This window comes from Oryctolagus cuniculus, chromosome 1, assembly GCF_964237555.1.
Source record: "Oryctolagus cuniculus chromosome 1, mOryCun1.1, whole genome shotgun sequence".
NCBI classification, from domain to species: Eukaryota; Metazoa; Chordata; class Mammalia; order Lagomorpha; family Leporidae; genus Oryctolagus; species Oryctolagus cuniculus.
In genome coordinates, this window is record NC_091432.1 from 146,293,449 (window position 1) to 146,316,241 (window position 22,793).

Consider the following 22,793-nt stretch of genomic DNA (forward strand, 5'->3'; position numbering starts at 1 on the left):
ATAATCTCTCATTGTACGGATAGACCATATTTATTATTATCCATTTGTCAGCCACAGGATGCTTGGATCGTTTCTACCTTCTGCTTGCTACTGTGAACAGCACAGCTATTTCTACTCGTGTAGAGGTTTTATTTGAACACCTACTTTCAATCCTTTTGGGCATGTTATCTAGAAGTGAAACTTCAGAGCCATATGCTGATTTTTAGATTTAACTTGCTAAGAAACCACCAATTGTCTCCTGAAACAGACACTATTTTATATACCTACCACCAATGTACAAAGATTCCAATTTCTGCACATTCTTGTGAGCATTTGTTACTTTTTCTTTTGATAATAAAATATCGCTATTTCATTACACTGCCAGGAAACTAAAAAAAAAAAACACAGGGGGAACACATCTTTCCACACATCATCCTAATTTAACTGACATTAATTTAGAAAAGCTAGAGCAAATACATATGTGCATATGTAAAAATATACAGATTTTAGTCTCACTGGTACTCATATACTTACCCTATTTTTAATAAATGTCCTTTAGAGCCATCATATGCACCCTAGTATTTCTACTTGTGTCTGCTCATTAATCGTTTAATAGTATTTAGACTGCATTCAGTTTGTGTTTTAATCACTCATGTGATTGGTGAAACTGTACAGTTGAAGGTATCGGGGAATAATTTAAGTTATACTTTATACATCCTAGTACATGTTTATTTTCATCATTATTTCAAACTCCACCCATCTTGTAGTTCTCTCTACAGTTTACTTCAGCTTCTGCTGCACACATCTATATCTTCTGCATGGGACTGCCTGTGATCCATGAGCGTGGGGTCAGGCATAAACTGTGTAGTACCTTAGGTGGATTCTGCTTTGGTCTTTCAGAACTCAGTTCTGTTGGCAAAGGCACTGTTTCAGAACAGAAGTTGTTTCTCCAGGTTCTTCTATTTCAGCAGAGCTTTCCAGCTCAGTTTTTTCTTTAGGTTCTGGGAGTCAGTCTTTTTTGTTGCTTTTTATCCGCCATGATTTAACTGCTTCATACATCTGTTGATTTGTAGCACATGCCTTTTCTCAAGTTAGTATAACTAGTATCACAGATTGAACTGGATACCAAGCAGTTGCTCCTAAAGTGGTCAGTCCCACTGGATAAGCAATTTTCTTAAATCTAGAACCTTTTATTTGCTCAAATCAAGCCCACCTATCCTGGAACTAATTATTCTAATCTTTAGAAGAAAATATCTTCAGATAGACATGCATCTTTTTCAAATTGTATTATATCCATTATCCCATTTTCCACAAAGACATAAACACCATTGCACCAGCCAATATAATAACTAGCTCTAGTACAGATGGATGCAAAACCCACTTAAAAATGACTAGGCTGCTCTTCAACATATTTAAACTACAGAGGTGGTGCAGCATAAATGGGGAGTGGCTCTGGTCTCACTACGTACTTCTGAATTCCTTTTCTTTGGCTGCATATACACTTATAGATGCATTTTATCAGATCTACAGGAATAGTTGTCAGTTTTCCCATCCAAACAGCAGCTACATCTATGACCTCCCTGTTCCTTTTTTTTTTTTTTTTAATTTATTTATTTGAAAGGCAGAGTGTCAGAGAAAGAGAGAGGGAGGGAGGGAGGGAGGGAGGAGGATCATTCCATGAGTGGTTCACTCACAAATGGCCTCAATAGCCAGGTCTGTGCTAGTCCAGACTCAGAAGCCAGAAACTCCATCCTCTTCTCTCATGTGGGCGGCAGGGGCCCAAGTGCTTGTGCCATTATCCACTGCCTTCCCAGGTCCATCAGCAGGAAGCTGTATCACCGGCTGAGTAGCCAGGACTTGAACCAGCACTCCAATATGGGAAGACAGCATCACCACTGACAGCTAAACCTACTGTGCCATAGTGTGGTCCCAATTTTGCCTAAGTTTTATTGGGGTTCTCTTTCTGTTGTTGAATTGCAAGACTTCTTTATGAACATTCTGGTTATTAGACTCTTACATATGATTTGCAAATATTTTCTCCTATTGTATATGCTGTTCCCTCACTTTCCTGACCATGTCATTTGATACGAACTATTAATTTTGATGAAGTCCAATTTATCTTTTGTTTTTGTAGTTTGTGTTTTTAGTGTCACATCTAAGAATCCATTGCCAAATACAAGGCTATAAAGATTTATAAGTCTTCTAAGTATTTTATATTCTCAACTTTAGTAGTATAATGTTTGATCCATTTTGGATTAATTTTTGCAATATGGTGTCAGGTAAAAGGTGCAGCTTCATTCTTTTGCAGGCAGTTGTCCAGCTGTCCTAGCACTATTTGTTAAAGACACTGTTCTTTTCCTCACCGAATGGTCTTGGTATACTTGTTGAAAATCAGCTGCCCTTAGACGTGTGCCTGGATTTTCATTATTCCATTGGTCCTTATGTCTAACTTTACAAGAGTATCACATTGGCATAAGTTGATTACTACAGCTTTATAGGAAACATTTTGTAGTTTTTTGAAATCTAGAAATGTGAGACCTCCAACTTTGAGAGAGTTTAGGCTATTTGGGATGCCTTGTAATTTCATCCGAATTCGAGGATTAGCTTTTCCATTTCTGCAAAAAAGGCCACTGGAATATGATAGGGTGGAGTACTTTTATAATCAGGAAACAAATCATATGTGTATTTTTTTCCTCAAGGAGTGGGATTAGTCTGTTACAGATATCCAAGTGAGGCCGGCGCCACGGCTCACTAGGCTAATCCTCCACCTAGCGGCGCCAGCACACCAGGTTCTAGTCCCAGTCGGGGCGCCGAACTCTGTCCTGGTTGCCCCTCTTCCAGGCCAGCTCTCTGCTGTGGCCAGGGAGTGCAGCAGAGGATGGGCCAAGTGCTTGGGCCCTGCCCCCCATGGGAGACCAGGAGAAGCACCTGGCTCCTGGCTTCAGATCAGCACGGTACGCTGGCCACGGCGGCCATTAGAGGGTGAACCAACGGCAAAGGAAGACCTTTCTCTCTGTCTCTCTCACTGTCCACTCTGCCTGTCAAAAAAAAAAAAAACAAAAAAAAAAAAACAAAAAAAAACACACACACACAAACAAACAAACAAAAAACCACAAATATCCAAATGAGAGGTAAGTAGGGCCTGAACTGAGACAGTGGTGGGGGAAGGTACAGTTTGGGGACTATGGCTGAGGCAGGTGAGTTACTGAGATACCAGGGCTGGAAGGAAAACATCCCTGACATTCCCCTAAGCTCTTGGATACCTGCTCAGCTGATACATACATCCACTTACCTACAACCTTTTATGTGCAGAAATGCATATACTAAATGCCATTGCATTGTGATTTTAAAAGAGTGAATATTATGGTATATGAATTATATTTCAATAATGGGATAGCTCAAGAGAGGTAGTTGCGGTTCATAGGGAAGGACACAGAAAAGTGCTCCTGTGGGCTCACCACTGTTGCTGTGTCAGCTCCTGGCACACAGTGGAAATTGCACTGCTGGCCCCTTGAAGTCAGATGGTGCCAGACTATAGCCACTTTTACAGCTCAAGCGTGATCTGCAGCCTTGTGCTCCCACTGTGGCAGCCATCAGGGTGGCATGCTTGTGGAAGCCTGCCATCTGTCACTAAGTGACTACCATGAGCCAAACCCCAGGCGTTCCCGGGGCATACATGGTCTGAGTGAGGAACAACTGGGATCTGGGGGCTGTCTGCTGCTGCTGTGTTAACTTGTTTATTCTGATAGGTGCAGGATGGACACCTAATTCAGTCAAGTCACCACGAGGAGGTCACTCGCAGAGGTAGTGGGAGGACAGCCAGTAAAAAGCATTTCCAAGAATTACGTCTTCAAGACTTTTCACTCTGTGCATGAATATACACAGAACTCTATTTCTGTGGTTACACCAGTTTGACTTCATACTGTGCCCATTTACTCCACATTAGAGACCGAGTGCTTCTGTTCTCTCCTAGGAAGGAAGGGGCGCTGCCTGGTGAAGGGCATGGCCATGCACAACAGAGCCGTGTGGTCTCCGGATCCCTGCACCACCTGCCTCTGCTCAGATGGAACAGTGTTATGTGATGAGACCATGTGCCGCCCCCAGAGCTGCCCCCACCCCATCACACACGAGGGGGAGTGCTGTCCTGTCTGCCCCAATGCCGGTATAGAGATGTAGCCAAAACAAAGATACCTTGTGTGATTTTGGTCTATGACTTACATTTGTTTTTACTTCCTCACTACTTTAAGTTTTAAATCATGATAAACTAATTATCAGGGTACTTACAAAATTGGCACAATGTTGGTAAACATAGAAAATATTTGAGAAGGTATGGTAGGGACAGCAATAACAGTGACTTCTTAATTCTGGCTCTATGATTCCACTTCACATTGGACTCTCAGCATGAGAGACCCAGTGACAGAACATCTACAACCTTCAGATCCCGACTTACTATCACGAATTAAGGATTCTGCTGCGGTCTGAAATGCACTGTCTCAATCTGACTCTTCATGAGTACAGTTATCATCTGGGAGGACACAGGTTGAACAAAGCAGCAGTGATTTGTACCTGGAGAGAACAGAGTCCCTGCGCAGGGACCAGCATGGCTGCCTGGGTAATCCAGGGGAGTGGTTTCCTAGTGTGGTGCTCCTGTGTACCGGAGGCCACAGCTCGGGCTTTGTCAGCTGCTCATGAGCCCCCCTCAAACGTGACTGAGTGGGTGCCCTTGGGAGGGAGGTCCAGAGCTCCTCCAAGAGAAGCCCAACCAGTGCATTACGAAGACAGGCAAATGCTTGGTAAATGATCTGAAGAGCAGGGAGAGGGACATTTTCTCTTGTCTGTAACCAAAGCAGATCATTCTCATATGCAGTGATGATCTCTTGCCAGGAAGAACTTTAGAATATTTAGAAATCATATTTTGCTTGGTATTATCAGTTATTTCACTAAAGCATTGTGCTTTTTAAAAAATGTTTTAAAAGTACTTAATGAAAATGATTCCTTGGAGTAAATACAAGGTTTATAAGGTTTAGAGATTCTTAGATCTTTCTCAAAGGACTTAGAATATTCTTGAAGTGTTGTAATTATTTTGGAAAAATAAACTTGGATATACGGGAAGGATTTTAAATGTTTCAATATGATAGTTTTAGTTTCCTTTAACTAATTTTTTTCCCTGTTCTTCTGCTTGTCTTGCCAAAGATGTGATAAAAATAACTCCTAGACTTTATAATATTTACTGAATTGATACTTTAAGTAATTTCTTCAAATAACTTATTTTCTGAGTTCTTTTGGAGGGTAGTCTATGTATAGAATTAAATAGCAGAAAGGAGGTATTAAACAAATTATCAATGTTGATGATTCTCCTCCCCCCAGAACTCTTCTTCCGTCCCTGGTCTCCTCAGGTATAGTCCCCCCAGAACTCTTTACTGAGATGAGTCTGCCTGGTTTTAGCCAGGTCCTCCCCACTTTGCCTGCTAAATGTAAATGCAGACTAACTTTGTACTGTGCTCCACTCCACTCATCATCATGGATGATGGATGACCCTCTGCAGGTGCCTGAGGCATAACAACATCTGTTAAGTACAGGACATTGTCTACGACCTGAGGCAGTGAAATTGATTTAAGCAGAGAGTCTGGGTAGGAAGAAGGGAATTTTCCACCCGTAATTCTGAATTTCAGAGGATGCCATTAGGTCCATGGAATGGACACATTGAAAAAAATCTATAAACAAAAGACAGTTTACTACTACAAACAAATAAGAGATACGTTTCACTTTTTTTAAAAATGTCCAATGCCAGTCTATAATTCTCACATTATCAATACCTCCCAATTAACAGGACAGTATCTATTATAAAGGTGTCACATCTGCTTATCCCACAAGCTCACCCAGCACTTCTCACCATCTTGTAGTGTGTGCCAATATTATTCCCTCTCTGGGTACCAGATACCAGGGTATTTTAGCATAAAATAAGCATTGAATTATTTAATACATAAATTAGTAGAAAGGTGCAAAAGCCAAAAAGGAGAGTTCTCTTTATAGATCTAGCAAAACAGATATACAGTTACTACTGAAACTTTTCAAGCAATACATTTCATTTTGCACTCAACACCTGGAGGGAATAATATTTACTAACTTCATTTTATGATTTTCCTTTCATTAACATCATCAACTTGCCCCTGCCACCTTCTTCTTGTACCTGCTTAGTCTCCTCTCCCCTACTCAGTGACATAGCATTACAAGACAGCACTGCCTTTTCTGGTGATTCTTCAGATCAAAGAGAACCTGTCCATTTACTTCAAAAGCAACTGCCGCCTGCTCAGGTACAGACAGACCAAGGGTCAAGAAGAGAAGCCCTTGAGTCGGAAGAGGACGAAGAAGAAATTAAAGAGGATGATGTGGAGCATGAGAGAGACACCCCTGGCCCTAGAGATGGGGGAAAACTTCACGAGGGGCAGAGTGGAGGACAGAGGAAGCAGAAGCCTGTGGAGGAGGGGAGGCCACCATACCAACAAGGTCATGGGGAGGAGGCAGAGGAGGAAGACAAGGAAGAAGAGCGAGGCGAGGAAGAAGAGCGAGGCGAGGAAGAGGAGAATGACACTGTGAGAGGAGACATGTTCCGAACACCCTCCAGGTCCCCACTCCCCGCGCCCCCAAGAGGTGCCCTGCGCCTGCCCGCTGGGTGCTCTTTGTCCTACAGGACCATCAGCTGCATCCACGCGGACCTCAGCCAGATCCCACCGCTGGCCGCGCCGCAGATAACCAGTCTGGAGCTTGTCGGTAAGAGATGCTGGCTTCCTTTGTGCTTTGAAAGGAAGGGATGACCGCCATGGTTTATGAATGCTGTATTTTAATTTCATAATAAAAACTGACCCTGCATAGTTACGGTCACCATCTTTACACGTACAAATAAACTTTGCAGAGGAAACAGGAGCCCACAGAAGAAGTGCAGTTAGGTCGACAGCAGGCTCCTCCAGGTTAGGTGAGGATTTCCTAGGGACTGTCTAAAAGTTAGCTTTAATGACGTGTAATTAATATACAGCAAACCTGGTGTTCAGTGAGTTTTGATAAATACCTACATGATATAACTGCACCAGATTCGACATTCCTTTTAGAGCAAATTCTCCATGTCCTCCCTCTACCAGGCACTGGCCCGTTTCCTGTCCTAGAGTTCTGTTTTCTCAAGGGAATCATGTAAAAGGAACCAGACAGTACACAGCCTTTCAGCTGGGCTCCCAGAGTTCTCTAGGTCATCCACTTGGTTCCGTGCACATGAAGTTCCTTCCTCTCTCTGGATGAGCACCAAGTCACAGTCCAGTGTCTGGAGGGACCAGAGTCACCAGCTGAGGAACACTTGGGTGGTTTCCAGTTTGAGATGATAATCTACAAAGTTGCTTACCAAATCCACATCCAGTTGTTTATGTGTACCAGAGCTCTTGTTTCTCTAGGGTAACACCCAGGAGTGGGGCAGCTGAACAACACTGTAAATGCGGGATCACCTTTCTAGGAAACAGCCTGACAGTTCTAAGGTGGCTTTGCCATTCCCATCAGCATGCCAGAGTATTCCCACAGCCGTGTGTCCTGCCTGTGCTTGGCATTGACAGCTGTTTTCTCCTCATTTTCATCATTCTTTTGAGAATACGGTGGTCCAGATCTTCTGTCCTCATCTCCATAGGACCTATGGGAGGGTTCTGAGTGATGGAGCAGTAGGACCCTATGTGAGGGGCTAAATGTCAGAAACACACCAGGGTGGCCCTGAAGAGACAGGATGAGGGCATCCGAGGGAGTCGGATGCATGTGAAGGGAGAGCCATCTGCAACAAGGACACGGCCAGTGTCAAACGTGCAAGATCATTCATGTCTGCCCCGACACTGGACTTCCTCTCACTTTCACAAGACTGCCTAAGGATTGCTCCCAGGCCCAGCAAGGGCACTTCTCGAGCAGACTGCAGCCCAGGCACACTGTGCCCTCAGAAGATAGATGACCCATGCTGAGCTGCACTGTTTTGGTTTTGCAAGTCACCATGTGGCTTGTATACCATCTGTGACTTCTAGTAAGCTCATTTTCTGGGTTTAAAGTCTTCAACTACTGTATGTAAATAAACATCAAAACAAAAAGCCATAAAATTAAAGCATGTAGGGACCTTTGTAGATTGAAGTCCTAGAGATGTAACGTTAGATCTGGGGGGTCTGAGAAGTGGTTTCCCCAAACTGCTTATAGCATGGAGGACAGTGTTCAGAGGACATGTGTGATTCGGATTTCATCATTTTCTCAGTCTGGGGAAGCAACAGTGGAAAAACACTGAGTAAAAATTCATTCCTGCATAACCTTCCAGAAACATACCCTCATTATAAACGCACAAAGCCAACAGCACTGACCAACAGACTCCGTTTGGGCCTTTTAAGCAGTTTCATCTACAACATGATGAACTAGTATGTGATGAATCCTTAGAAAAATTTCTAAACTGTCCTAATTTCTGGAACAGATAATCCATCTTGTTAAAAAAGACTGCCCTCTCCTCAGATAAAGCTCTCTTGATATCCATGCACACATCTCTTGATATCCATGCACATCCCTATGCACACACACATGCACGTATGCACACAGCCCCTCCACACGTTCAAATGTATCTTTCTGTACACACACCTAACACACTATGCATGTCCTAGGCAACTCCATCACCTCCATCCCGGATGAAGCATTTAATGGATTACCCAACTTGGAAAGGCTTGATCTCAGCAAAAATAATATCACCTCCTCAGGTGTGGGTCTGAAAGCATTCAAGGTAAGCACAGCCCGATTCATGCACCACACCGAGTGGATGGCTTGCCCTAGTCCTGGTGAAAGAAGGGTAGAAAGGAAAAGCATAGTGTTCCTGAGGGGACATTTTCTTCTAAGGCAACAAAGTCTCCTCTTTTATGTCCTTAAACGGTTCTTAAGTTTTCTCTTAAACATTCTTGGTTGTTTTTACATCATTTTAGCTTCAGCCTAAGGGCATCGATAGTAGCATCAGTGACAAGGCAGATGTTTTGAATTTTTGGAGTAGTTTCTTCTTAGGCAGCTGAAAACGAGTTGAAATCTGGTCTCCTAGATATGAAATATTTTCTGGAAGTAAAGCAGAGCTTTATTTGGAACCTCTACTAACATGTTAAGGCCAGCAAGACCCTGCTGCTGTTAACCTTATTTTTGTGCAATGCACAAAACTTGCTGGAGAACACTGGCATGTGGGGCTTCTGGACACACGGGCAAACCTCTGAGGGATTCAAAGCTGACGAGATTTTTTGTTTAAATAAGAAAAGAGGATCAAGGAATCAAAGATGGAAGAGAGGAGATGCTTGGGTGTGGAAACAAAACCACATCTGTGTGTGCTGTTCAAGCCAGAAGCAAGCATACTGTGTCCCACCCAGACTTCTGTCCCTTCCATGTTCTCAGTTCCTGGTTCTCATCTGGAGTCTCAGCTGGCACACAAGAAGCCTCCGGGTACCTACTCCACACCAGCCACTCTGACAGCACAATGGCTGGCCTTAGGGAGTCCAGTCGCTGAAATTGATCAAGAAAAAAATGCTGCAGGAGATTATCTCCTTTTCTTGCTTTGGGATTCTCTGTTCTGCTTTAAAACTGTTGAAATTTGAAGAAACTCATTCACATGGCTTCGATGAAACCTAACTCTTGGTGGTGGAGGTGAGGTCTGGACAACGTGGAAAACACACTTTTCCAGTCAATTATTTAAGTACCATATAGCAATAGCTTGCAATACTTGTAGTACTCATTTTGAAAAACTTCCACAGCAATTAAGTGCTATTTTATGAGCCTTTTTCTAGTGTAGGTAGGAGATTGAGGTGTATAAATACTCATATGTTAAGAGGATTAAGCTGATTTTATTTATTAGCACCCACAGTAGACTCATCTAACTGCAGGATTTAATAGAATTTCTGTCTACTACTTTAACAGCTTCCTCTATTTCTCTAAATTATTTATTTATTTATTTAAAGGGCACAGAGACAGACACACAGAGAGGTAGAGGTAGAGAGACAGACAGATCTCCCAGTTGCTGGTTCACTCTCCATATGCCCCCAATAGCTGGGGCTGGGTCAGGCCATAGTCAGGAGCTAGGAACTCAATATATGTCTCCCACGTAGGTGGCAGAGACCCAACTGCTTCAGCCAGCACTGCTTTTTCCCAGGGTGCACAGTAGCAGGAATTGAAATCAGGAATAGAACTGGAACTCAAACCTACGCACTCCGATGTGGATGTGGCTGTTTTAACTGTTCTGTTAAATATTCAGCTCCCAGCTTCCTCTCTAAGGAAGTAGGATCAACCTGGGTAAAATGGATGCAAAGTCTGTGAAATGAGGTTTGCTGGAAATGCCTGAGAATCAATTTAAATCGCCAAGATCATTATCTCCCTGATGAAAGAAATAAGGATTGCCATAGCCTGGATGTTACTGTCTAAGCTGAGGGAACTGCAGTTGTGTGAAATTTTTGGCCACTGTTTCATTCTGACCACCACTATGTGGGACATGTAACTTACAGCTGTGACCTGATAAAAAGGTAATTCTGACACTTTTTTTTTTTAAAGTTCCTGAAGAAGTTAATGCGTCTGAACATGGATGGAAATAATTTGATAGAGATTCCTTCAGAATTACCATCTACATTAGAAGAACTTAAAATCAATGAGAACAATCTCCAGGGTATTGATGAAGAGAGTTTATCAGGTATTTAACAATTTTTAAAATGATATGCTTCCTTATAACCTTTTTTCTATAGTGTGGAAATTCTATTTACAGTATTGTAAATGAATAAATACTAAATGAATAAATACTAAATATTTTAGGTCACTTTACCACTTGAGTTGATAGAAGTTATTTTAACTACTGATCTGTAAAACTTAAAATGTACAGTAGTCTCCCCTTTTCCATAGTTTCACTTTCCAAACTTTCAAAGTTTCCATAGTTTCACTTTCCAAAGTTTCAGTTACTTGTATTCAGTCATTATTAGTATTTTTGTCTTCACTATATTCACAAAATTAGTGTTTTTGTCTTCCCTCTTTCAAGTGAGAAACTATGTTCACAAAATTTTATTACATTGTTATAATTGTTCTATTATTGTTATTGCTAATTTCTTATTTTGATTTATAAATTAAACTGTATCATAGGTATGTATGCATAGAAAACAACAGTCTACAGAGTTTGGTACCATCTGCAATTTCAGGCTTCCATTGGAAGGTTTTGGAATATATCACCCATAGGTGGGGAGAGGGAGCTACCATATTTTAAACTGCCTTTTTCCTTAAGAAAAAAAAAATCTTAAATAAAACATTGAACAACTGCAGATTCTCATCATTCACAACATAATAACTCTACTACAATTGCTAATAATGAAGAGTGACATTCAACATTCCCTGCACCACCATGAGTCTTGGTGTTACGTACTGACATTTTTGGTGGTTTTTGGTGGCTGAGTAACTGGATCTTCACCACTCAGGTGATCAACATACCCCACCCACAACTATTGTTACCTCCACACATTTCGCTATTTCAATCTGCCTAGTGTGGAAACCTAAAACAAAGTACATAAGAATTGTATACAAAAGAGGAATAAACAGGCACTGTATCTGAGGTGTGCTAGTCTAGGCTATGGTGAGCATACTGAACTTCACTGCAGGACTTCACCTCTGGCAGTTCTGGTCCTGAGAGGGCTTGGGCTGGCACTCCTGGTACCTGTGCATCACTGAGGTCCTTCTTCCACACCTCATGATGAGTGGAGTGAAGCACTCCACTGTTGAGGCTTGGTGTCTCTTGGTCAAACTCCAGTGAGGGTACATTTGAATCTCCTGGAACCAGCTCCTCTTACACTAGTTTCTAGCCCGTGCTAAGGCACTGAAGTCAGCATACTGCAACTCTATAGCAGAGGCTGAATCACATCTCACTTCAAGGGTTCTGGCTAACACCTTTGACTAAAACGTGTGCTTCCTTAAGACAAACACTGCCTAATTTTGCTTGTTATCTTCCCAACAATCTAGCAGGGCTCTTGTGGTACAGTGATCAACACCTTCCGTTTACTTGATATGAAATATGTTTATTATGTAAATGTTGATAAACCAAGCTTTTACTGCAGTAAAATAGTTCAATTACTTTCTTTAGCTCTCCCAGTCCTTCACAGGAACACTTGGTAGTGGGAAAACAACAATAATAATGACAACTGCCAAGTCTGAGGATTCATTCCACAGTTTTGGAAATACTCAATTTCCAGATGGATTTCGGGGTAGACATGAAAAACACTAATAAACACATGTTCTGATGGGTATTGCCATACGGAAAAGACATTAGAAAATTCAGTTTCTAACTGCTGTGTTAAACAGAAGCCAAAGGGAACACTTACTTTTGAACACATGTATTAGTAGGCTGTGTATGACTATGTATGAGTTCACATTTATAGCAGTGTTATCAAAATGGTATTTCATAAAATGTAAGTTCTTTATATGGAAGGTATGTTGAACAGCCCTGGAACTCAGCATATTCTCTACCATGCAGAAAGACTTCTATATTCCCGGAGTTCTGAGTGTGGGCCAGGGTAAACTGGCTGCCTGCCTCCTGTCTCCACAGTTTGAGCACCAAGATTATCTTGTGCCCATGCAGGTGGCTAGAGAGAAGGCTCTTAGGTGTCCTGTTGCCCAGAAAGCCCTCCTGTACTTCCAGGAATGATGGGTTCTTAGTCTTGTTGTGGTGCTGGCCCCTGGATACAGGATTCTTGACTGGGGCAGCAGCTGGTGCCTCAAACTCAGGGGTCCTGTGGCTGTAACTGGTCAGGCAGGTTGCAATGAGCCCAGCATGGCTCACAGGCCAAGTCTGACCACCAGCAATGGCTGCTCTCCTGTCATCTTTCTGACAGCTCCTCCTTCACAGCCCTTCAGCTAGTAGTTCCAGGGAAGCAGGAGGAGGGCACCAGGGAGAGAGCACATGAAAAGTGGAAGGCAACAAGCTGATGCTGGAGGCCCTGGGAGCTCAGGCAAGAGTGCATCAGATGTCTTGAGAGGCAGCGGTGGAGGAGGTGGTCTACCCCCGGGAGCATGTGCATAGTCCATCTGAGATGTGTGCACGCACTGAGCAGGGAAAGACCTGCTGTGGAGAGGAAATGAATGAAAGGGAGAGTAAGGGATGGAGGGGAAGCTGGCTGCCGCCATGTCCCTAGCCTGTCTTGGCACCACTCACAGTGAGGGACTCTCTGGACCTATTTTCTGCTTTCCTGAGCACTGGTTTCAACATGACCTGTTTAACCTACCAGAAACTTGCTCTGACACAATGTATTTCCAACACACACACAAGAATAACTGCAAGCAAAGATACAGTATCAGCAACTTGTACCATGTCTCTCTCTTGAGAGGCTATGGGATGATCATCAGTTCACTTCTATTTTCTACTTTCCAATGGAAAACTTTTATTACTTTTCAGAACCTCACCTATGTACTAGAGTGATACGCTAGAAACTCAGCACCTTTAGTTTGGGAAATAATAGAATACGAGGAAATATCACTCTTAATGCACCTTACTGACTGCCCTCCCACCCCACCCCCATTCATTTCCTGTCATTCAGACCTTCAACTGATTCTAAAATCATCAACAGATGACCTTTGTGCAACGTGGCTTTTGTCATGTACCCTCTGCTTGATGCTAGAGAACCCAGGGCACTCCTCCCTACAACCAGCCGCATTATACCTACTTGTATTCACAGGCTATTTAGCCTAGGAGCCCCTCCCACCTCTATCCAAATCTTTCTACCCTTAAGAGCCCAGCACTTAAGTGCCACAAACTACACTGCTTTCCCTTGTTTTAATCACCCTGCTCGTGTGAGTATTTCTACTCCTGATACAGCCACCTTGGCTGTTGGAAAAGCAGGACTGGTTGCCCATGGCGCTGGTGGAAAGCCTGTGATGGGCTCAGAAGGAAAACACCTGCTATTCCAGGAATGTTAGCCGCGCCCTGAACCTCTGCCTCACATGCCTCTGTGTGTCGTCACTTCTGGGTGGCTGGTGCTCCAGGGGGAAGCTTCCAGGTGACCTGGATGATACTACTCCTGAGGCCAGTTTAAACAGCATAGAAAAAAATTGTTTTTAAAAAGGCCTTCCTTGGTAGCTCAGAAGTCTGAATACATGGAGAATTTGTGATCCTTTTTCTTTCCAAACTTTCATCTGGCTGCACTCTGTGCCAATGACTGAATAACCAGGAAGGGAACTCACAGCTCATCTTTATTTCTAACTCCCCTGCTCGGAGACTGAGAGTCTTCCAGCGAGAGTGTCCTGGAAAAGGAGGCTCCACTGCACCAAAGTCCCCACCTGTCTTCCTGCCACCTGATCCCCACAGGTCTTTGCAAATGTTACAGCGACCGTCCATGATTCTCTGCTTCATGCCCATTTGAATCGTAAATTCCTGCTTGGCCAGCACTGCCTCCGTGGAGACTTCCCTGAGCTCCTCCCCATCCTTTTCCTTTCTCTTACTTCTATTCCCTAAACATTTTTACCACAAGGCATTTCAATAATTACTTAAAAATTATTTATTTGAAAGTCAGAGCGACAGAGAGAGGAAGGGAGAGGCAGAGAGATCTTCCATCTACTGGTTCATTCCCCAGATGGCCATAATGGCCGTGCCTGGGCCAGGCTGAAGCCAGGAGCCAGGAGATTCATCCAGGTCTCCCACATGGGTGTCAGGAGCCCAAGCATGCGGGCCGTCTTCCGCTGCCTTCCAAGGTACATTAGCAGGGAGTTGAACTGGAAGTGGAGCAGCAGGGACACAATTCTGGTTTTATTGGCTGCACTACAATGCTGGCCCCTGATTACTTTTTTTAAATGAAATTTTAGCATTTTATTTTGGAATAGTTTTCAATTTATAAAACAAAATTGTGAGGTAGTATTAAGAGTTCTCATATACTTTCCAACTCCATCTCCCATACTGACATCTCACAGTACTGCCAGTTAATGAACCACACTCAGCTTCTCCTATGTTTGTAATCCAAACTCCCTTTATCTTTCCTACCTCTAGGAATCAACATTCTGCATTCATAATGAGGATTTAAAAATTTTAGCTCCCACATATAAGGGGGAATATGTAGCATTTGTCTTTCTGTGTCGGTTCATTTCACTCAACATGATATCCTCTACTTCAATCCATTTTGCTGCAAATAATAGGATTTCAATCTTTCTTATAGCTGAAAAGTATCCCATTGTGTGTATTTATGCCACATTTTTTTTTTTTTATTTTTGACAGGCAGAGTGGACAGTGAGAGAGACAGACAGAGAGAGAAAGGTCTTCCTTTGCCGTTGGTTCACCCTCCAATGGCCGCCGCTGCAGCCGGCGCACCGCGCTGATCTGATGGCAGGAGCCAGGATCCAGGTGTTTTCCTGGTCTCCCATGGGGTGCAGGGCCCAAGCACCTGGGCCATCCTCCACTGCACTCCCTGGCCATAGCAGAGAGCTGGCCTGGAAGAGGGACAACCGGGACAGAATCCGGCGCCCCAACCGGGACTAGAACCCGGTGTGCCAGCGCCGCAAGGTGGAGGATTAGCCTAGTGAGCCACGGCGCCGGCCCTATGCCACATTTTCTTTATGCATTCATCTGATGGATACCTTGGTTGGTTCCACATTTTGGTTATTATGAACCATACTGATATAAATATGGTTGAACAAGTATCTCTTTGATAAAATTTCATGTCTTTAGGGTATACCCAGTAGTAGACTTTTTATATCTTTTCTTCTTTCTTTCCTCCCTCCCTCCCTTCATGCCTTTCTAGAAATATCCATACTGTTTTCCACAGTAGCTGCATTAATTTACATTCCCACTGACAGTGTGTAAGTGTTCCCCTTGCATTTATTACTCTCTCTCTCTCATGGATAATAGCCATTCTGAAAGGGCTTCTCCACCAACTGTGCATTTAGGCCTGGCTGAATTGAGCATCTGGGCTTGGGATATGCATATATTTGGGAAAAAGATCCAAAATGGAAACAAAGAAATTATACTTGCAGTTTCCAAACAGACTGAATAATTCACATGACATTTTGATAGGCTAGAGAAATTGCATGATTTTCCAATTTTCCAAATAATCTGATTATTTTATTTTTTATAGGCTTAAATCAACTGGTTACCTTAGAATTGGAAGGAAACAATCTTAGTGAAATAAACGTCAATCCTTTGGCTTTTAAACCTTTGAAGAGCCTATCCTACCTGCGCCTGGGAAAAAATAAATTTAGAATTATACCCCAGGGTCTTCCAGCTTCTATTGAGGTACCAGTATCTTTCTTCTGATGTTTTAATGTAGTAAATATTAAATACAGCAAACTACAACAGAACAAATAAAACATCTTATAAGACTATTATGATGAAATTCAATGGAGTTCTTGGTTTTTTTTTTTTTTTTTTTTTTTTTTTTTTTTTTTTTTTTTGACAGACAGAGTGGATAGTGAGAGAGACAGAAAGAAAGGTCTTCCTTTTGCCGTTGGTTCACCCTCCAATGGCCGCCGCGGCCGGCACACTGCGGCCGGCGCACCGCACTGATCCGATGGCAGGAGCCAGGTGCTTCTCCTGGTCTCCCATGCGGGTGCAGGGCCCAAGCACTTGGGCCATCCTCCACTGCACTCCCGGGCCACAGCAGAGAGCTGGCCTGGAAGAGGGGCAACCGGGACAGAATCTGGCACCGGGACTAGAACCCGGTGTGCCGGCGCCGCAAGGTGGAGGATTAGCCTAGTGAGCCTCGGCGCCGGCCAGTTCTTGTTCTACATACAGAATTTACTACAGTCCAAGCATTATTTTTTTAAATAATACAAAATTATGACTCTAAAGTATAATTACTAGTAGAGACCCTGGAAAAGTGAAAAATGGTACTTCTACCAGCCCTTGGGGGCAATGGGGAAGAGAATTGAGAATTTAAATAGAAACCATAACTTCTGAAAGATAACCTGACTTGGAAGACCAGAACAGTGAAGTTCATCACAGAGCAAGTACAAATTCTGTGAAAAAAAATCATCCACCCTCTTCACACATCCCAGGTCAAAGCATAGACACTGACCAGTAACTGCACAGATGCCCAAGTGCAGACCAGGAAGAGGGCCCCCGCGGGTCACTCTGGCCAATTCCTACTAAGACTGCTCTAACCAGCTCCAGATTCCAGGTCTGTCCTGCTCTACCAGCTCTGGAGAGTGGTCTCCCTGCTGCAGGTTTGCAGAGGTGGTCTTTGGCCGCTAAGGCTCTCTACTCCTCATTCCTGCCTCATGGACATGGGATCAGTGTCTATGTTCCCTGGAAACTCTGGGACAGGGCCCAGGCTCCTCGCCTGAACTCCAATCATGTTCAGCAATCATAGGGGCATGCTTCCAGAAATCAGGATGGAGCTTTGCCTTCCGTGACTGTGGCCCCAGGAAATCAGAAAAGAGGGTCACCACCCTTCTTCCTATTTCCAGATAAAAAGAGTTAAATAATGTTACAATTTTCCAACACTTGGCTAGACACATCAGAATCAACTTGGTTCTTAAGAAATACAGACGATTCCTGTATCTGTCCCAGATATGTACAATTCTTTGGATGACAAAGCCAGAAATTATAATGTTTAAAAATATAATATATAAAATTATACATAGATAATGCACACACACAGTAAAACATGCATACACAAACTTGGTTAATACAGTGCAATGTACCCAGCCCATGCCTGGACTTCCCACCCTAGTTTCTCTTTCTCCAAAGGGAGAAAGCACTGGACACACCAGTGTGTAGGCACATGACACATGCCATGCATGAATCCTTCTGAAGCCATGCAGTGCACCTGCCTCAGTCACACATCTGCAGACTGCCTCATGCTGTTCGTTTTATAGCTGCAGGGTTTTTAGCATATGGACAGGTCTGCCAAGACTTGCTGCTTACTGGGGACAGTCAAATTGGAATTCATACTTTAAAAAGGTGATTCAAATGTATGATCAAATTTAGGGATCACTAATCCAGCTCACCCCCTAAATACATATGAAGGTAAAAGGAAAAACTAAAAAACTGCTTTACCTATTTCTAATAATTAGCTAGTTAAATGACAAAACAGGGAAAATTTATATAACAAGAATTGAAGATTTATGTCAATTCTACTTCTAAACTCCAATAAAACAACAAGGAGAATTTAGGCTTTTTTTTTTTTTTAAGTGAAAAACTTCCTCAAATGCCAACTAAATTTAACTTGAAGGTAACCACCTATTCAAAACTCATAAGCAGTTCTAGGAAACATCCTTCTTTTCTTAAATTAAGGCCTTAATTACTTTAAACTAATTAAATTAAATGAAATAAATTACAATATAAACAAGTCTAAGAGAAGAAATACAAGGCTAAAAAATGACAGACAGCATGGAATAGTGAGACGCTGCCCTGGCTCCTGAGGCTGGGTGACAGTAACCCTTCCTGGTTTCTCCACTGGCAAGAGGGGATAATGTTTCTATGCACAATCAAGAGTTTTGAAGCCCAAATGAAATAATTTAAACAAACAGGCTTTATAAAATAGGCTTTATTATGGTATGCTGTATCCTGTATCATAGCTAAGAACATTAATTTATTTAATTCCATAATTGTGACAGATCATACTCTTCATTTTATTAGTTATAAAATCTGATGACCTAAAAGTATGAGCTCACTCAAAAAAACCCCAAAAGACTCTTCAGATGACAAGTATTACCCACAACAACATTTTCAGCCTCTGTGAAACTGAATGCATTTATCAACTATCACCACTGGAAGAAAAATAATAAGCTTTTTCTGAATTTTAGGAATTATATCTTGAAAATAACCAAATTGAAGAAATAAGTGAAACTTGTTTCAATCATACCAGAAAGATCAGTGTTATTGTCCTACGTTATAATAAAATAGAAGAAAACAGAATTGCTCCTTTAGCTTGGATAAGTCAAGAGTAAGTACATGCTACAATTTAATTTTCTTAGACTACTTCTTCCCTTTGCTAAACAATGTATGAAAATCAGAAGTGGAGCAGGTGGTGAGGCATTGAAGGGCCTGCAGACAAGGGCTCTTTCCTGATGAGTCCTTACCCCAACTCCAAACTTTGGTTTCCTAGCACAGCTCCAAAACTGTTAACGGTGACTGGTGTTAGGATTACCCTGGTTACCAGTGCATTGTCAGTATGACTGCACGACACTGGGACACCTACCACGTGCAATAGCTGGGCTGGCTATGACCCTGAGGTTTGCTCTCAACTCACAGGTTGGCAGGAGGCTTAAATGAGGTAGTCCACTGCACCTTTTGAGGATACGATCTGTCCTCCTTCTCTTCAGGTTGATGCACCTGGCTTCAGAACTGTGGCCTGCCTTTCCACACCATTCTGCTTTCCTTTTCCCCAAAGACCCCTTCCTTTAAGTCCTAGAAAATAAGAGTGAAGGTCTGGCCTGACAGCAGGCGGCTCATAGACTCCACCGTCCTGGACAGTGGGAGGGGAGGTGCTGGAGGCAAGCCCTGTGTGTTCCGCAGACATTCTGGATTTGGGCTGTGCGACCGGAAATGATGAACCTGAGCAGCCTGTGATGATGCTGTTCAGACATAAGATGAGCAAAGATGTAAAGGGGCCACCCGGAGGGTAACTCCGTCCCTTGTGAGTCCCCAGTCAGGTGAAGAGATGGGCAGAAGCTCACCACATTCCCAGATCTCATGGTTGATTAACAAACATTTCAAGATCCCTCAGTCTTACTCCAAGTCCCAGAATTGCCAGGCCACCAAATCCAATGTGGAACAAAAAATGGAGAGAAAACATAAAATAAGCAAAAAATAAAATCTTCTTCTGGAACCAGAGGCAACTTCTGCGATAGATGGTTTGATGTAGGTTTTGTTTCTGAATCAACAGTCACAAGAGAGATATTTTGGGATGTCTGTAGGCCTTCCTAGTACCCTAGGTATCTCAGTTATTTTCCCTCCTGGAGCCTGATGTTCCCTCTAACATACTCATGCAGCTGGGTTAGTATAGGACACTGCCAAGAACATGGTCTTGGAGCTAGACAGACCTAGGCTGGCACATAACTCTGTATCTAGAGTCATTACTTCAAGTCAGGAGTTGACAAAATGAACCAACAAGACTGGCCTTGTCAAAGGTGAGAGCTGTGATTCCCAACCTGGCTTACTTCTCTACTGCAGGAACCTGGAATCCATTGACCTGTCTTACAACAAACTCTACCATGTGCCTGGACACCTGCCCAAGTCTCTACTTCACCTGGTACTCGTGGGGAATCAGATTGAACGGATCCCAGGCTATGTGTTTGGTCACATGGAGCCGGGCCTGGAATACTTGTATTTGTCATTTAACAAACTTACTGATGATGGCATTGACAGAGTCTCATTCTATGGGGCATATGATTCCCTAAGAGAGTTATTTCTGGATCACAATGATTTAAAATCCATACCACCGGGGATACAAGAAATGAAAGCACTACATTTTCTGAGGCTCAACAACAACAAGATACGGTAAATTCTGGCTTTTTCAAGTATCAATTTAAACTGTGATTGACAAATACATGAGTCAACACCATGACATGAACTCTAGGATTTGCTTTAAGGAAAAAAAGTGCTAAGAGAATGGATCACGCAATATTCACAGATGTTAATAATTGTTGAAACTGGGTAATAGGTAAATGAAGACTCATGTGTTTTTTTTCCCCTAGTTTTGAATGTTTCCAAAATTTCCTAGAAAAACATTTTAAAATTGAGTATTACATAACACATACAACCTTAGAGGCAGGTTAAAACAATGATTACAAATGCTAACCATATTATACTAATACTTGTACCTCATAAGTAATTTTGAAGAAACAGACTTGAAGTGCACAAAACTTAAAATATATGCTAAAATTAATGCTGCTCCTTGCTAGATTTTTTCTGAATACAAAATTCTGAGTAAACTTAGTGAGACTCAACTCTCCTCACTTGGGAACACATAGTTCTGTGTGTTCAGTGACCTGCTGAATCTTTGTCCCTGCTTAACAGCAGGAGTATCTTGAGATGATCTGGGATGCTTAGTTTGCTTTTTAAAAAATTTATTTTCGTGGGGGCTGGTGCTGTGGCACAGCAAGTTAAGCCACTGCCTGCAGTGCCAGAATATGATATGGGTGCTGGTTCAAGTTCAGCTGCTCCACTTCTAATCCAGCTCCCTGCTAATGAGCCTGGGAAAGCAGCAGAGATTAGCCCAAATGCTTAGGTCCCTGCAACTATGTGGAAGACTTGGATGGGAGGGAGGGAGAATATCTTTCATCTCCTAGTTCACCCTGCAAATGTCTGCAATGGTCCAGGCTAGACCAGGCCAAAGTTAGGAGCCTGGAACTCCACCTAGGTTTCCCACGTGGGTGGTAGGGGCCCAAGCACTTGGGTCTACTGCTTTCCCAGGTGCATTGGAACTGGAGCAGCCAGGAATTGTACTGGCACTCATATGGGATGCCAGAATCTCAGGGACAGCCACAACACTGGTCCCAAGGGATGCCCAGTTTCCTGGTGCCTCATCACCACCACTGCCCAATGGCAGAAGTGTCTGGGATGACCCAGGACACTGCATTTGTTGGTGTGTCACCACTGGAGGTGGCTCTGTCCCTAAGGGCTGTGCATCTTGCTCTTCCCCATCTGTAAAGCCTCAAACTAGGGGCTGATTTTGTGGCACAGTGGGTCAAGCCACCAGCTGCAATGCAAAAATAAATAAATAAATAAATAAATAAATAAATAATAAAAGGAAAGCCCTTGCTTTTGAGACTCCATGTCCATCTTTTGCTTTCCTTCCTATAAAGCTTTGTTCAAAGAGCCTGCTCCTTACTTGGAGAGTTGTGTCCACAGCCCCAAGTGGTCAATGGACATGCTCCTTTGTTTGTGGTGCTTGGGCAGGTGGTTGGTGTGGAAATTACAACTCTAGTTGAGACGTTTGCATTCCCAAATCATAGTACAGGGTTTGAGTCCCTGCACTACTTCTAATTCTAGATTCCTGATAATACAGGAGAGCAACAGTGATGGCTCAAGTAATTGAGTCAACGACACTCCTTGTGGGAGACCCAGATTGAGTTCCTGGCTCCTGGCTTCACACTAGCTCAGCCCTGGCTGTTGCAGGCATCTGTGAAGTGGATGGGGATTCCTGATCTTTATACTTTTTTGTTTTTTAATATTTATTTGAAAGATAGAGTTTCAGAGAGAGAGAGGGAGGGAGGGAGGGCGAGCGAGCCTGTTTGTTCACTCCCTAAATGGCTGCAATGGCTGAGGCTGGGCCAGTTTGAAGCCAGGAGACTGGCACTTCATCCAGGTCTCCAGTGTGGGTGCACGGCTCAGTTTGTAGACCATCCTCTGCTTTTTTCCCAGGCACACTAGCAGGGAGCTGGATTAGAAATGGAGCAACTGGGATTCACTGGCGCCCTTATGGGATGCTGGCATCACAGGTGGCAGCCCAACCCACTGCGCCACAATGCTGCCCCTGTCTTTCAAATAAATAACATAATAAAAAAATTTAAAAACCAATAAATTGTGTTGCTGTTGTTTCAAGGACTTTCAGCGGACTGCCAGGAAAACATATTCTGAAAAAATAAAAGTATGAGTTCATACTGACATTCTCAACTCAAATTTAACAGCATATTTACCTAACTCCTTGTTAAACTCCTTGAAAAAAAGGAAGGGCTAATCTTGTTCTCTTCGTAACATCTCACTGTCTTGGGAACTAACTCATTCCCAGAGATTAGCGTTAATCCCTTCTATGGGCAGTGCCTTTAATGACTTAATTATGTCAGACTAGGCCACCCCTCTTTGAGATGCCCCCTACCTCTCAGTCACCATACTGGGG

General features: G+C 43.0%; 2 protein-coding genes and 1 pseudogene across 7 annotated transcripts in view; 1 reads left to right on the top strand and 2 right to left on the bottom strand.

Moving 5' to 3' along the window:
- The window catches only part of CENPP (centromere protein P), a 252,206-nt gene that overhangs the window by 75,458 nt on the left and 153,955 nt on the right, over nucleotides 1-22,793 (bottom strand). The window lies entirely within an intron of this gene.
- Nucleotides 1-22,793, top strand: part of ECM2 (extracellular matrix protein 2) — a 46,223-nt gene that overhangs the window by 21,905 nt on the left and 1,525 nt on the right. For 2 of the 4 annotated variants that reach the window (XM_070050223.1, XM_002708225.5), the window contains 7 exons: nucleotides 3,953-4,141; nucleotides 6,244-6,750; nucleotides 8,640-8,755; nucleotides 10,549-10,684; nucleotides 16,086-16,243; nucleotides 18,757-18,896; nucleotides 20,126-20,452. In XM_070050223.1, coding sequence (XP_069906324.1) covers nucleotides 3,953-4,141; nucleotides 6,244-6,750; nucleotides 8,640-8,755; nucleotides 10,549-10,684; nucleotides 16,086-16,243; nucleotides 18,757-18,896; nucleotides 20,126-20,452 — 1,573 coding nt within the window. Of the gene's footprint in view, nucleotides 1-3,952; nucleotides 4,142-6,177; nucleotides 6,751-8,639; nucleotides 8,756-10,548; nucleotides 10,685-16,085; nucleotides 16,244-18,756; nucleotides 18,897-20,125; nucleotides 20,453-22,793 lie in introns of all 4 variants that reach the window. The other 2 variants (XM_051859164.2, XM_002708224.5) reach the window with 1 other exon arrangement.
- On the bottom strand, nucleotides 627-1,582 carry LOC103348365 (MICOS complex subunit MIC27 pseudogene; annotated as a pseudogene).